Here is a 16707-nt window from a genome sequence, read left to right on the forward strand (position 1 = left end):
ATAATAACAATAAGGCATGTACCTAAAATATAATTTAAAAATAGAATATAATGAATGAATAAGAATGTCAGAAAAACAGTTCTATTAGGTTTTAATATTCTGACTGTGGAAATCAGAGATTTCACTAAGGAGAGAGCATTTGAAGTGTGGTCTGAAAATTGGGCAAGATTTTACCTGGCAGATGGAACAGCATGTATGAGGAACAGTAAGAAAGTCAGTTTGACTGGCATGTAGCATACCAGCAGGTGAATAAAGTGTAAGAAGTCTGGAAAAGATAGTTGAGGCTAGTTTGCAAATGCCAACTAGGAAGCTATTACAGTAATCCACAAGAAAAGTAATGAAAGTTTGAAATTGGGGGAAAGGATAGCAGTAGAGAGAAAAAGGAGGAGAGAGGGAAATTCCTGCCAATCACCAGAAGTGTGAAAGAAAGAATAAAAAAACCTTCTCATCACAAATTATGTACTCTCCCCTCTCCCTCTTTTTTGCTTGTTTGTTTTTGAGAGGTAGCTTGGTATATTGGATAGAGAGTTGGCCTTGGAGTCAGGAAGATTTGAATTCAAATTCTGCCTCTAATACCTACAGGCTGTGTGGTTCTGGGCAAGTCACTTAACTCTAAGTGCTCTGGGAAGTTCTCTGAGACTATAAATTGGGGAAAGAGACGTTGACAACCTACACTGGTGGAAGGGGATTCTTTTTTCTAGGAATTTCCTAGACAAATAAATCTTAGGTCTGGTGCTTACTCTTTTGGTTTCTTATTCAAAGTCAACAATACTTCTATGGAGTATATTTTTCAAAATAGAATTTAACATCATATTTATAGGAGCACATCTGGGTGAAAAAAATTGTTTGATATTAATAACATAAATCAGATTTCTTCTGGAAATTCTGGGAACTGGATTCAACCCAACTTACCAGTTTCCTTAATAATAATGGAAAGATTATTATTATATCATATTCCAGTTACCTTTTATATTGATTTTTTTTTTGCTTTTTGGTGAGGTAATTGGGGCTAAGAGACTTGCCCAGGGTCACACAGCTAGTAAATGTCAAGTGTCTGAGGCTGGATTTGAACTCAGGTCCTCCTGACTCCAAGGCTGACTCTCCATCCACTGCACCACCTAGCTGCCCCTATGTTGATATTCTTGTGGCTATTCTCTGCCTTGAGAATAGTTGTTGGTTTCATTGGAATTTATACCAATGCTTTGATCTTGATTATACTCAACCTTCAATGGCATGCTGATCATCATATGGTAATGTATTTTTTGTGCTTCTTTTTTTTTAGGTTTTTTGGTTTTTTAATCTTTTCCAGTGGCCCTAAACATTCTCTGGGGACACATTTACAAATCTGGTGGGTTGTAGGAGTCATGATGGTGTTAGCATCCTTCAGCACAATACATCAAAGTCAATAAATCACACCTAATGCAGTTTTCTAATAGGATTTGATAGCAAGAGATATTGCTATTGCATTATTAATGAGCTTTCTTTGGCAATCTGTTTGTGGCAGTGATGATGACATTATCAAGCTTTCATTCCCCATAGTAATTTGTCATTATTTTGGATGTTTTCCCTGTCTACTTGTGTTTCAGGACACAGAGAAGGAATTACTTTGGATGGTAGATATTTGTCCTTCCCAGACATCACTTTGACAATCAATTCTGAATAACTCTGTGGAGAAACACAACTGTTAATGCTATCCACTGTGAAGAGAAAATATATATTATCTATATATAAATCTTTCTTTCCATCTCTTTCTGTCTCTCTATATCTCTCTGTCTACCTCTGTATGTATCTCTCTCCCTTCCCCTATCTCTTCTCCATCTCTCCCTCTCCCCTATCTTTGTTCTCTCCTCTCCATTCCTTCATTCTTTCCCCCTTCTAATGTGCACAATATTCAAATGTTAATTCTTAAGAATCAGACACTTCTTTTAATCCTTGAAGTTTAATATATGCAATTATCCTTTTAGAGGAGTAGAAGACATTGAGGAATGTGAAAATACTTTAACTCTATCCATCTGAGTTATAGGTGTATTCTATTTAGCCTTTTTTCTAGTTATCCTAGAGAATATAAATAAAATTCTGAGTCTTTACCTTGTTTCAAACAAATGTAATGGTTAAAAATCAAAGTCTTTCCCTGAACTACTTCCAATATAGCATAAGATAGTAGAAAATAATGGACTTGGATTCAGAAGACCTGAACTTAAATGCATACTAAGTCCTTTTATTTACTACTTTTGTTGTTGTTGTTCAGTCATTTGTCAGTTGTGTTTGTTAGCAAAGATAGTGGAGTGGTTTGCCATTTTTTTCCCTAGATCATTTTACAGATGAGGAAACTTAGGCAAACTGGATTAAGTGACTTGCCTATGATCATACAGCTAATAACTCAGGTCACATTTGAACTCAGGTCTTCCTGACTCTAAGACCAGTACCCTATCTACTGTACCACCTAGCTGGTTATCCTTCTTTTATTACCTTGGTAAATCCCTTTTCCTTGCCTCTTTTATTTTCTTGTCTGTGAAATTAATGCATTAGACTAAAAAAAGTCTAAGATCCATTAAATCTAAATTACCACCCATTGTCATGAATTTACCTAAAACTATAAGGGAATGTCGTGAAAATTTTTTGAAGCTGCTAATAATTAGACTAAGTGTGGTTGGAAGTATATTCCTAGTTGTTTATAATAAAGTGTAGTACAGGTATTGAATACTTGGAGGATGGAACAGTTAATTTCATTAATTTAATTTCAGTGCTTATGTGGAAGTTGCAACAGTGATGAAGTAATGCAAATATATAGAAGATGAGGGAGTATGAATTCATATTGTTGAGAGGTGGTGCTGTATGAGTGTAGATCCTTAGGTAATTTGAGATTATGTTTTAGGTTTTTGGGTGCAGTTGCCTGGATATTTGGGTGTATCTGTAGGTTGAACTTCTACTTAGAGAATGTGGGAATGACTGAGAATATAATAGTCAGAAGCATCTCTTCCTACCCTACCTATAACTGGCAAGACTGAGCTGAACTCAGCCCTGACATTGATCCCCATGAAGCAAAGTATGAGTATTTCATTCCTATACCACATGCACTCAAATTACCAACTTTATTTTCTCTGTCATTCACAATTGATTCTACTTTACTCACTACATATACCAATTCATATTCAATCACAGAAAATAAAAAATCCATATCCTAACACTAAACTAAATTGTGCTTAATCATAAGTATTAAAGGGATATATTGATCTTCAAGTAAGGAATTATTAATAACTGTGGACAGCTGCACAAATGACATGTCTCTCCCACATAGATGTTTACCTTCTCACGGGGTTCTCTACCTATTCTATCAAGAGTTGATATGAATACTTGAATGGATTTGGTTATTTTAATTCTGAAGTCCAAAGAAAAGGCAGTAATAATAACCCAAATAATAATAGAATATCTTCCTATTGTTATGTATAAATCATGAAGTGTATTTGAACTAAAGTATAGGTAGCAGACTGCAGTCAAAAGATTCAAGGCCTCAGGAACTCAGAATTTACTGAGTATCAGTGAGTATTATACTTACTCATACTGTAATGTCCATTATTTGACTTGAATGAATGTTTTTGATTAAGTAAACATTCTAATCAATGAAAAGTTCCCATATAGACCACACTTAGAATGATAGTGAAATACTTCTAGTAAGGCATGGAACTGCTAACTACAAGGGGGACTTGATTGCTAAAGATTCCTAAGAGTTGTATTGCTTCACAGCTTGGGAAGAGAGGAAGTGAACTAAGATAAGGAATAGAGGGCAGGGTTTTCACCTTAACTCTAAACACTCTAAATGTGAGTTAAAGATTCCTCTCCAGAGGGAAAGGAAAGAAGACAGGAGGAAAAGTAAGCAAGGAATAGGGGTATAAGGAGCACTCTGTCCTCTGTGTCTGTTTTTTTCCTCAGCATTCAAGCCACCTGAACTAGTACTCAAAATAAAACACCAACTCTATTATATACTTTGCTGCTTGTCACTTTAACTTTCACCATTCATGATCTACTTTGGAGTTTGAGAAATGAAATTGAATGTATAGATTGCCACCATTAGCCAAGATGGTTTCCCTACTGTTCAAAGTGTCTTAGGAAAGCTACACCACCTCCCTTTTTTTCCCTTCTGTTTTCTTTCCTCTCCCTATCCAGAGATCCTTGCAATCTCCTATTGTAGGGGGAAAAAAACGCATGCTTCAGTTCTGATCTCAAGTTAGCTCCTTCTCACTCTGGGAAGAAATAAAATTGTCAGGGTCTTTAATACCATAGACCCATGTGTAGACAGCCCAAGACTTACCAGAAGGACTGTTATAATAGGATATTTTAGATCTGAAAAGGGTCTTAAGGATTAACAAGTTGTTATGTCAGTTATCAGTGCTATTTATGTGTTTAACACAATAATCTATAGTGAAGCAAATTCAATTTTTCTCTTATAATTCATATGATACTTTGAGATTTTGTGGTCTTTCAAGGTTATTATGTCTATCAATTGTGCTGCTATAAAGGATGGAAGTGTCAGTTATTAAAGAGTTCTATTTTTATAGATTCAAAAATAACAGTTCAATGCAGCAAATCTTTATTAAGCACCTGTTATGTACAGAACAGCATTGGTGTTGGGGATATTTGGAGACAAAGTCTCAACTCAGAGGTTAATCTATCAAAACCTCACCAAATATCTAAAGTATTTTTATTTATTTATTTATTTTTAGTTTTCAACACTCACTTCCATAAGCTTTTGAGTTCTAGATTTTCTCCACCTCCTTCCCCTCAACCTTCCCCAAGATGGCATGCAATCTGATATAGGCTCTACATTTACATTTGTATTAGTTACATTACAACATTAGTCAGGTAAAGAAGAATTAGAACGAATGGGAGGAACCATGAAAAAGAAGAAACAAAACAAAACAAAAAGAGAGAGATAGAGAGAGCAAATAGTATGCTTCTATATGCATTCTGACTCCATAATTCTTTCTCTGGATGTGAATAGCATTTTCTATCATGACGTCTTTTGGAGTTGTCTTAGATCCTTGTGTCGCTGAGAAGAGCTAAGTCTATCAAAGTTAGTCATCATATAATGTGCCTGTTACTGTGTACGATATCCTCCTGTTTGACTCATTTCACTCAGCATCAGTTCGTGTCTTTCCAGGTTTTTCTGAAGTCTGTCTGCTCACCATTTCTTGTAGTACATTAGTATTCCATTACATTCATATACCACAACTTGTTCAGCCATTCTCAAATTGATGGGTGTCCCTTCAGTTTCCAATCCGTGGCTACCACAAAAAAAGAGCAACTATAAATATTTTTGTACATGTGAGTCCTTTTCCCATTTTTATGATCTCTTTGAGTTAAAGTCCTAGAAGTGGTGTTGCTGCATCAAAGGGTATGCACAGTTTTATAGCCCTTTGGGCATAGTTCCAAATTGCTCCAGAATGGTTAAATCAGTTCACAACTCCACCAACAGTGAATAGTGTTTCAATTTTCCCACATCTTCTCCAGCTTTTATCATTTTCCTGTTTTGTCATGTTAGCCAAGCTGATAGGTGTGATTTGGTACCTAAGAGTTGTTTTGATTTACATTTCTCTAATCAATAGTGATTTAAAGCATTTTTTCATATGATTATAGATAGCTCTAATTTCTCCACCTGAAAACTGCCTATTCATATCCTTTAGCTATTGAGCAATTTGGGAATGACTCATATTCTTATAAATTTGATTTAGTTCTCTAAATGTTATAGAAATGAAGCCTTTGTTAGAGACACTGGCTATAAAAAATCTTTCCCAATTTTCTGATTCCCTCCTAATCTTGGTTTCATTGGCTTTGTTTGTGCAAAAACTTTTCAATGTAATGTAAATAAAATTATCGATTTTGCATTTCATAATGTTCTCTATTTCTTGTTTGGTCATAATTGTTTTCTTCAGTTAGGTTTTGGACCTCCTTTTCCTTTTGGCCAATTCTACTTTTTAAGGAGTTATTTTCTTCAGTGTACATTTTTTCCATTTTGTCAATTGTATTTTTAAAGGAATTGTTCAATTTTTCTTCTACCTATCTAATTTGACTTTTGAAATCCTTCTTGAGCTCTTCCAAGAAGGCTTTTTGGGCTTGAGACCAGTTCATATTCTCCTTTGAGGTTTCTGATGTGGTTAATATTGTCAATGCTGTCCTCTTCTGAATTTATGTTTTGATCTTCTCTGTCCTCATAGTAAAAATCTATGGTCTTTGTTTTTCTATGTTGCTTTTTGCTCATGGTGTTTGCCTTTTTCTTGGTTTTTAAAGTTGATCTGTGCTTCTGGGACACATGGGGCACTGTCCCATGCTTCTTGTGCTGGGAGCTAGGGACCTAGTTATTGGCTTTGTGTACTGGGGCTTCAGGTTCTGGCACCTGGAGGCTGTAGCTTACTTGGTACTGAGCTGGAGCTGATGGTGGTAGCTGGTGTGTGCCAAGGCCAGGTGAGGTTTTTCTGTGTTACCTGGGGTTACACTGAAGCTGGGGGGTGGGGGTGGTCTGCTGCTGAAAGTCACCTTCTTACCATGGGCTGAGCTAGAGCATGGGAAGGTTCAGCTGCTGGTGGACACCTGTCTGCTGCACAATTGGTGGTTCTCTGTGCTGGTGTCTGCTGTTGTGCCAAGACACACAGAGTTCATGGTATTGTCACTTGCCTGCTCTACCTCCCTGGGGCTCAGGATCTCTCACTGGTTGGCTGAGGTGGGACTTGCCAGGATGGCTCCTGTACTGCATTGATCCCTTTCAGCCACAGCAAGAGGGACCTTTCCCGTTAATCCCAAGCCTCATGAGCTAAAAAACTGCTGTTCCCCATCTTTCTGCTGGCTCCACTGTTCCAGGATTTTTTCCTGGGGCAGTATTTTCTGGGTTTTTCAAAGTCAATAAGGGAGAGTGAAAGCGACTTACTGCTTACTCCACCATCTTGGCTCCTGAAAGTTCAAAAGTGCTTTTTTTTTTGTTTTATTCCTACCATGTTTATGCTTCACTTCACTAAACTACATGTCATTCAAATTTATTTAGAATGTTTTCACAGAAAAGTCAGCTGACATTTACATAAACTCATAGTACTAGTAAAATTTTAAAGCTATAAAAAAATCAGAGAGACTATCAACATGTTAAAAGCTTTGTATAAACTACATACGTTTATAACCATCATTAAATTTATGAAAGTACTTAAAAACAGGCCTAACAGTTGTTTAAGGTGACTCTAGTTTAATCTTTCATTTAATGCAGATTATGATATCCAGCCTTCTAACTTATAGTTTGATTTACTAAATTATTTTCACTGAAATGTGAAATAAAAATGCCCCTTACTACCTACTTTTATTCTAAAAATAATGTTTATTCTTAATGTATAAAATTCATTTTGACTATGCCATCCCTATACTTCATTTCCTCATCTGAACTGGCCACTTTAATATAGCATTTTCCCATCCTAAAATTTAATAGGGACATATAACATGTAAATAAATATCTGGTGGGGGCAGGAAATTGGAGGAAAATTGTTCCGTGATGACCACTACCACCCCTAGTCATTCAGGATATAAGCATAGAAAATAAGAGGCATATATTGAGGTATTAAATTAAGTATAAAGCTGTATCTATACCTTGTCTTCCTTTTGGAAATGTGAAAAGGCTTTAATTGAACATTGGCTAGAAAAAAGAAATTGGCTACTTCACCCTGTTGGCACTTAAAAAAATTGCTTCTTTAGATAGTCCAGGCAGGAGCCAGAAACAAAGGAAAAACTTAGAGCCAGCAAAGGAGTCTCAATTCATTTCTCACTTCTCTTTCCTCTACATTCATTGACCTTGGAGGTTTGCAGTTAAAGCTTCTCACCCAGTAGGATAATCCCATCCAGTAATTTGATAATTTTTTTTTAGCCCAAGGGATATTGAGTCACCCAGCAAGGAGCAAAGACATTCACTATCTAGAAGCACTGATATAGAGAAGACAAATGTTCTATGCAGGAAATAACTCTCTGTAGTGGGACCTCTAGCCACAGAGAACAGACTAGCTAGCTATCAAGAGATAACTATCTCAACAATTGATAGCTGAGCTGTGGCTCTGGGAGGCCAGCTAAGTGACCAACCCAGCAGAGACACTCAGTTTAGATGGGTGAGATTGGAAGCTATCTTTTCTCCACTCCAGAAAGAAATGACTTCAAGACTCTGCAGAACTGCAGACATGAGGTGCCCTGGCAATGTATGTTTCCTATGCGTATGTCACTCTACCATGAATTCTGAGTTTGTGACCACTCTTACCACTGAAATTGTGTGTGTTTGTGGGAGAGTGTCCTGCAAGTTTTTGGAAAGAACATTTTAAAATTATTGTTATTATGATATCTTAGGAAATGCTATTCATTTGAGCTAATTGTGTCTGCCAGACAATTAAAGAGAAATTTGGAGACTCTTGAGCTATAGTCATAGGAGGCCAGACCCACAGGCTATCCAAGAATCTAGTATGTGAGTACAAGTTAAAGCAATAGTCTATAGGGGCTGCTATAGACATAATACAAATAATATATAATTAGAAAATACAAGAAATACAAAGTTCTAGATGAGGCCGGGTAGCATCATAACAAATTAATGGGCTCTTTCAAGGCTTCATAGGCAAGATAACTTTTGTGGTGGCCAGGAAAAAAAAATAACAGACAAGAGAACATAGAGGTGATTACAAGATAAATACTGATACGGTTAGGCAAGTGTGCGTGTGTGTGTGTGTGTGTGTGTGTACGTACATATACACAGATGATAGGTAGATAGATAGATAGATAGATAGATAGATAGATAGATAGATAGATAGATAGATAGAGTATATAAAGTGGAGTAGTCTGAGATAAGATTGGTGAGATGTGGCATAGCAAGTGGGTGGGGAGTAAGTCTTGGAGTTAGAAAGGTATGGATTTAAAACCTGTCTCAATCACTCACTAAATTGTCTTAATTTGAAAAGGAATAAAGAAAGCAACATTGTGCCATCATCAACTTTAGCTCTTCTCAGCAATGCAATGATCTAAGAAAATTCCAAAGATTCATGGTGGAAAATACTATCCACATCCAAAGAAAGAACTATGGAGTCTGAATGCAAATTGAAGCATACTATTTTCTCTTTTTTTGTTGTTGTTTTTTTGTTGTTGTTTTTTTCCTTTCTCATGGTTTTCCCCTTTTCTTCTAATTCTTCTTTCACAACATGACTAATGTAGAAATAAGTTTAATATGATTGCACCTGTATAACCTATATTAAATTGCTTGCTTTCTTGGGGAGGAGGGAGAGAAGGGAAGGAAGGAGATAAAATTTGGAACTCAAAATCTTATAAAAGTGAATGTTGAAACTATCTTTACATGCAATTGAAAAAAAATACTATTAAGTGGCAAAAGAAAAGAAAATTCATAAAGCAAGCATAACTGTTCTCTCTCCACTCTTATGTGACATAACTCTAGAATGTCAACTATAACAATAAGACCAGAGATAATATTAAAGACATAAATATTGCCGCTTGTTGTTGTTTGGCCTTCATTCTCAGAGAGAACTAATGACATCAGGAAGGTGATGTCTTGACTTGCAAGGAAATTAGATTTAAGTGAGGCAGGGCTGTACGAAATCACTGACTTTACTCTCTCCTCCAGGGCCATCTGAGTCCAGTGGCAATATATAGATCAGTTTGATTAGAGAAGGCTCTGGATGCAGAGGGAGTCCATGGCCTTTTTAAGCTAAGGTCTTTCCCAGGTCTCAGTCTGTCTGAGGAAACACCCACTCAGTGATTAAGGCTATGTAAGAAATGAGGCAAAAAATGGCCTCTTTTCCCTGGTCAAAAAAAAATCAACCTGAGAGGAGAAGACCCTCATGGTTTCTGGCCAAAATAAAAACAATTGTTATTTATGGTCCCTCTGAGCCATGAAAACCCAAACAATGTCCAAGTAAAGCTTTGTTGTTGGCCAATCAGTGAAAGCCAGAGTTATTTGGGTTTAAGGAATGGTTTTTGTTTATTCAATTATTATTTATTTTATTTATATTATATTACATTTATTAACATTGTTAAAAGTGAGAAAACCATTCTTGTTTGTAGATAATTTAATGGAATACTTAGAAAATCCTAGAGAATCAAGGAAAAAGCAATTGAGACAATAGTTTCAGTACAGTAGCAGGATGCAAAAAAAAAAGAAATAAAAAAATCATCATTTTTATAAGGTACTAAAAAAAGAGAAATAAAAAGAAGAGAAATTTAATTTAAAATAACTACAAAGTTCATAAAATATCTGGCATAATTATGGAGATAATTATAAATAGATAGATAGATAGATAGTCACACACACACACATATACATATACATACATAAACATACATATATGTATGTATATATTTATGAATATATTCTTTATTAAAATAAATGACATTTAAGTTAAAATTAAGATAAAGATCTTAATTAAAATAAAGATCTCAAAATTTTTAAACAGTTTCGATTTTTATGTTGGTAGTACAACTATAATGAAATGACAATACTACTTAGATTAATCTCAGAATAGGAGTTAGCTAGGTGGTTCAGTGGATAGAGTACTGGGCCTAGAGTCAGGTAGATCTGAGTTAAAATCTAACCTTAGACTTTACTTTCTATGTGACCCTGGGCAAGTTGATTAACCTTTCTTTACCTTTTTGCTTCAGTAATAGCACCTATCTCCCAGAGTTGTTGCAAGGATAAAATGAGAAAATATTTGTAAAGCATTTAGCACAGTACCTAGGAAATAAAAAGCATTGTATAAATGTTAGTTATAGTTATTATTATTATGAAATTACCAGAGAGATACTTTTTAGAACTACACAAAATAACAAAATTCATTTGGAGAGGGAAAAAAACAGTGTAACACCTCAAGAGAAATCATTAAAAAAATTTAAATGAGACTATCATTCCCTACATTAAATTTCATTATAAAGAAATACCCATCAAAACAAATTGATACTAGTTAAAAAAATGAAAATAAACAAACTAAATTGGAAAGAATCTTTTTTTTTTTTTTTTTGGTGAGGCAATGGGGTTAAGTGACTTGCCCACGTTCACACAGCTAGTAAGTATCAAGTGTCTGAGGTTGGATTTGAATTCGGGTCCTCCTGAATCCAAGGCCAGAGCTCTATCCACTGTGCCACCTAGCTGCCCCCACTTAGGAAGAATCTTAAAAAGCCATTGAATAAAACATTCTTCAATAAATTTGAGATCATAAATTACTTGTGGAAGAACTCCCTATTTGACCAGAACTGCTAAAACTAGAAAACTGTTTAGTAAATATTAGGCTTAGACACCAATATCTTATACTAATAAACTAAAAAATGGATATAAGACCTAAATATAAAAGAAGCGTATATGTGTGTGTACATATGTATACATATATACATATACATTTCTTATAAAATATATAACTTAGAGCTTAAAAAGCTACTTAACAAATTGGATCACAAAGTTAGGATCTAAATGATCTCGATAAGGTTAGACCATTAGCTTGAATCTAATAAGATGAATTAAATAGGGTTAAATGTAAAATCATCACAGTTGAGCTCAAAATATCAACTTTACAAGTACTCAATGGATGGTATATCATTAATATAACAGTCTGAATAAAGGATCTCAGCATTTTGATGGACCAAAAGATCAGTGGTGTGCTGTGGGAGCCAAAATAGCTAATGCACTATTGGATTACATTAAAGAGGGGGAATTACAGCTTCAAGGAAAAACGACATGATAATCCCTCTCTACTGTGCCCTGGTCAGATCAGATTAGGGTAGCAGTGTTTAGGAAGAACATCAATAAGCTAGAAAATGTCCAGAGGAACTAGAGCAGGAGTGGGAAACTTGTGTCCTTGACTGAATCCAAACTTCACAGAACAAATCCCCCTAATGAAAGACTTGTTATGGAAAACTTGGACTCAGTCAAAAGGCCACACCCAAAGACTTAGAAGGCCACATGTGGCCTCAAGTCCCCAAGTCCCTCACTCCTGAAGTAGAGCTAGGATTCAATGTCTTAAGAGGATTGGCTGAAGAAGGGAGTTTAGCCTAATGAAGAGAAGTCTCAGTTGTGCTAAAGTATTGAAGAATTGTTATATGGAAAAAGGGTTAGACATTCTGTTTGTTTCCAGAAGGCTGGAGCAATGGAGAAGCATTGCTAAAAGGCAAATTAAACTTGGCATTAGGAACAACTTGCAAGGAATTATAGTTATCAAAAAATGGAACACACAGTTTGCATATGATGACCTTCCAGAGAAGGCTGAATGATCATTTGTCAAGAGTGTCTTAATGAGAATTTCTTTTCAGGTATGGGTTGAATAAAATGACCACTAAGTTCCCTCTAACTCTGAAACTTCATTTTTTGGAAACTTCTGTTTATACAAACTTCTGTTTGTGAGTCTATATTCTTTTCATACTTCATGAGTAGATTTTGAGGACTTCTAAAAAATAGAATTAAAATGCCCATGAAAAGAAGATACTTTGGTAGATTGATATATTTTTTAATTAAAAAATTCTTGCAAGTTAATCAATGTCTATTTTAGTATGTATGTACTTTAATTATAATTCCATTTCCAATGAGAAATGTATGTGTGATTTGTCAGCTTACATTATGTCTAATTGCACTATTGTCAATTGTCCAAAGATCTATTAGCTATTGGTATCCCTGTTTATAAGACTAGTATATTCCTTGGTTAGAACTCCCTATCTTATATAGAAAAACAAGATTTAAAGAAAATGGGTATGCTTGTGAGATTGATACCCATTTTGGCCAACCAGATTAATCTGGAGAATTCATTTGTTTTATGATCCCAGGCTTAGCTCTTCTCTTTAGCTAGTTATCTTATAAATCAATACCACTGTTAACAAAGAAAACAGCATATGTCTAGATCATTGCAAATCTTTTACTATATAAAAACAATTTAAAGTGGACATCCCACAAAATTAATTTAGTCAATTCATATCAGTATGCAGAATCTTTTTTGACTTACTTGCCTGTCTTACATCCTACAGTTTCCTAATCTGAAGGAATCTTAGAGGTGAGAATATGTGTTGTTAGCACTGGACAAGCTTTTTTGTTCATTTGTTTCAGTTGTGCCCGACTGTTCATAACTCCATTTGGGGTTTTCTTGGCAATGATACTAGAGTGGTTTGCCATTTCTTTTTCCGTCTCATTTTACAGATGAGGAAACTGAGGCAAACAGGGTTAAGTGACTTACCCAGGGTCACACAGCTAGTAAGTATCTGAGGCCAGAGTTGAACTTACAAAGGTGAGTCTTCCTGATTCCCAACCCATTTCTTTATCTACTCTGCCACCTAGCTGCCACCTTTGTAAGGAAAGACCTTAGAGAAGATCTAATCTATCATCTAATCCAATCCCTAATCAGATCAAAAATTACAACTATAACATCACTGAGAATTGCTCATCCAACCTCCTTAAGAATAACCCCAGGGGACAGGTAGGTGGCGCAGTGGATAGAGCACTGGCCCTGAAGTCAGGAGGACCTGAATTCAAATGTGACCTCAGACCAAGCACTTGACACTTACTAGCTGTATGACCCCGGGCAAGTCAATTAACCCCAATTGTCTAAAAATTTAAAAAAAAAATTAAGAATAATCCTAGTGAAAGCAAACTTATATTAAGAAAAAAAAACATTCTGCATCATTTTTATATATCTTTAATTGTCGAATTTGTGTTCAACCAAAATCTGCTTTCTAATGACTCTTACCATGCAGTCTTTTTTTGTCCTGTGAAAGCAATTGGCATAAATGAATACTTTTTTCTATATGATGACCTTTTAGATGCTGGAATACAGCTGTTATTTAAAATAATATGAAATTTGCTGTTATTGTAAAAAAAGAAAACAAAATACTATCATGTTAAAAGTAAATAGTATTATTTTATTAGACAATGTTCTTACAAAATATCCAGCAGCTCACCTAGGCATTTTGTGTTGATTTCAAGAAATTGAAGAATCTCTGTGTTGTATAGCTTCAAGAAAAGCTGAAGTCTCCAATTGATTCTTCACTTTCTTAACAGTATGACCTTGGACAATCCACCTGTAAAACTGACATCTTTATTTCTCATCTGAATTACAGGAAAGATTTATGAAAATGATGGCTTGCTTATGTTTTAAGATATATTTTAATGGGCCATGTCAAACATCATTGCTTTCATTCATTCAAAGATTTATCAGCACCTAGTACCTGAACCTATACTACATTTACTGTTCTTACTATTTAAAGATCATAGTGGTAAAAAATAGAACAACATTTCCTATTTTTTTCTTTCATTCTTTTAGGTTGCTTCCAACTATGTAATGTTTTTCGATCGCATGAAATGGAAATTGACCAGTGTTTGCTGGAGTCCCTACCATTAGGCCAGAGACAGAGGCTGGTGAAACGTATGCGCTGTGATCAAATAAAAGCCTACTATGAACGAGAGAAAGCCTTTCAGAAACAGGAAGGATTTGTGAAGAAGCTGAAACATGGGAAGAATCACAAAGTTCATTTCAACCTTGCTGACATGATACAGGATGCAATTATCCATCACAATGATAAAGAAGGTACATTTAACAGAAAAATGTGTGTGTGTGTGTGTGTGTGTGTGTGTGTGTGTGTGTGTAGTGCAATGTATGCACATGACTTTTTAATTACCATTTTTCTGTATATTTTATTTTAGGTAGCAGCTCCTATTTTTTTTAAACCACTTGAGATATCCAAATTCTCTGGTTAAAAAAAAAATGCCTGTTCCAATGTTGATTTTAATAAGGTTCAGTGCCCTTAGTTAATGGATGGGAATGTGATCTATTTCGGGTGACATAGGGTTTTTCATAGGTTCTATCGTGGTATAATTGAAAAGGGGCATGGATCTGGAATTATAGGACCTGCACTGAAATTCCATCTCTGATGCTTACTAACTTGTGTGTCTTCACTGGTACATAGTAGGCACTTAATAAATGCTTGTTGTCTTGTTGCCTTGACGTTGGACAAGTCACTTAACCTCCTTCAGTTTCCTCATCTGTAAATAAGAGTGTTCAACTAGATATTCTTTAATGTGTCATCCAGCTCTAATTCTAAGATCCTATGAGACAATTCATTGAAATGGCAGGGTATGGAGACTGCCTTTTGGAAATTAGTTACTATATACAACCATGCTTCTATAGATATGATAGTAATAACAAGATTCATCCAGGATAGTCAAGTCTTATAAAACACAAAGTCCTATTATTGTTTTCTGTATCTGCCATAGTAGGAGTTTAATAAATATTAATTCATTAATTACTTTCCATTTATCCTAAAGGATAAGCTTATTTTCCCCAGGTGACATATCAAAACTGGCTGACCTGTCATGCAGACATTATTTGAAGGAATCAGAATGTTTAGGCTGAAAAGGACATTAGAATTTATCTAATCAAATCAATTCATTTGACAGGTGAGAAAATTAAGATATGGAGATGTTAAGGAGGTGTTCAATACCATACCAACACCAATAGGGCAACTAGGTGGCACAGTGGGTAGAGTGCCAGACCTGAAGTTAAAAAGACTCATTTTCATGATTTCAAATGTGGCATCAAACACTTGCTAGCTATGTGACCCTGGGCGAGTCACTTAACCCTGTTTGCCTCAGTTCCTCATCTGTAAAATGAACTGGAAGGGGCAGCTAGGTGGCTCAGTGGATAGAGCACCAGCCCTGAAGTCAGGAGGACCTGAGTTGAAATCCAGCCTCAGAAACTTGAAACTTGGTAGCTGTGTGACTCTTAACCCCATTGCCTAGCCAAAATAAAAAAATGAGCTGGAGAAGGAGATGTCAAACCACTCCAGTATCTGTGCCAAGAAAACCACAAATAGGGTCACAAAGAGTTGGACATGACTGAACAACAACAACAATATATAGAGAGTTTGTTGCAGAATACAGATCAGAACCTAGGTTCTAGATCAGACTTTTGATCTAATGATCTTTTTACTGCACCACTTTCAAATTTAAAATTACAAGATTTTGAGGAAACTAAAAAAAGCATGTACTTATTTTTATCTTTGCTTAACTTTTATCTAATCTTGTTTTGTTAGTATCAGTTTTAGTTTATCATAGACCTAGGTCTTCATCCTCACAATAATCACTAATTGTTTAATAGTTTAAGGTTCACAAAGCATTTTACCTGGATTATTTCTTTTGATTCTCACAATAATCCTTTAAGAGGGGTACTAAAAACATCTTCATGCCCGTTTTATACATTAATAAAAAGAGGCTTATAAAGTTAAGACTCTGTGGGCACATAGATGTTTAGTAAGTATCAGAAAAAGGATTTGAACTTATTTCTTTCTGACTCCAAGTCTAGTACTGTGTCCCCTGGATCATGCTGTCACTCAATGACTATGCACTTAGATAGTAGTGCAAGCTTGGACAAAGCACTCATCATCTCAAGGCCACAGTGGCAGGAATAAATTGCTGCTGCACAATACAATCCAATGAAGAGCATGATTGATGAGAGAATTGAGAATACAGCTCTTGTGAAAAAACCTCCACCCCATTCCCGAGAGAAGATGCCCAATGGTCCTGTCTGTCAACACAAGACCAAATGGACTTGAGATCCAATCCACTTTTTGAAGGATACCTAACAAAAAACAACTATCAAAATAATACCATGTGCTCTCTGGGGAAGCTCAACCCAGCATGCAATATGTGTCTTGCCCCTGCTTATAAAA

General features: G+C 35.5%; 1 protein-coding gene across 1 annotated transcript in view; it reads left to right on the forward strand.

Annotated features, from left to right (window-relative positions):
- Positions 1–16707, forward strand: part of LOC114046106 (unconventional myosin-XVI-like) — a 682808-nt gene that overhangs the window by 29376 nt on the left and 636725 nt on the right. The window contains exon 2 of the mRNA XM_027866360.1: positions 14304–14567. Within this exon, the coding sequence (XP_027722161.1) occupies positions 14304–14567 (264 nt within the window). The remainder of the gene's footprint in view (positions 1–14303; positions 14568–16707) is intronic.

The sequence above is a fragment of the Vombatus ursinus genome, unplaced genomic scaffold, assembly GCF_900497805.2.
Source record: "Vombatus ursinus unplaced genomic scaffold, bare-nosed wombat genome assembly UNPS02014781.1, whole genome shotgun sequence".
NCBI lineage: Eukaryota > Metazoa > Chordata > Mammalia > Diprotodontia > Vombatidae > Vombatus > Vombatus ursinus.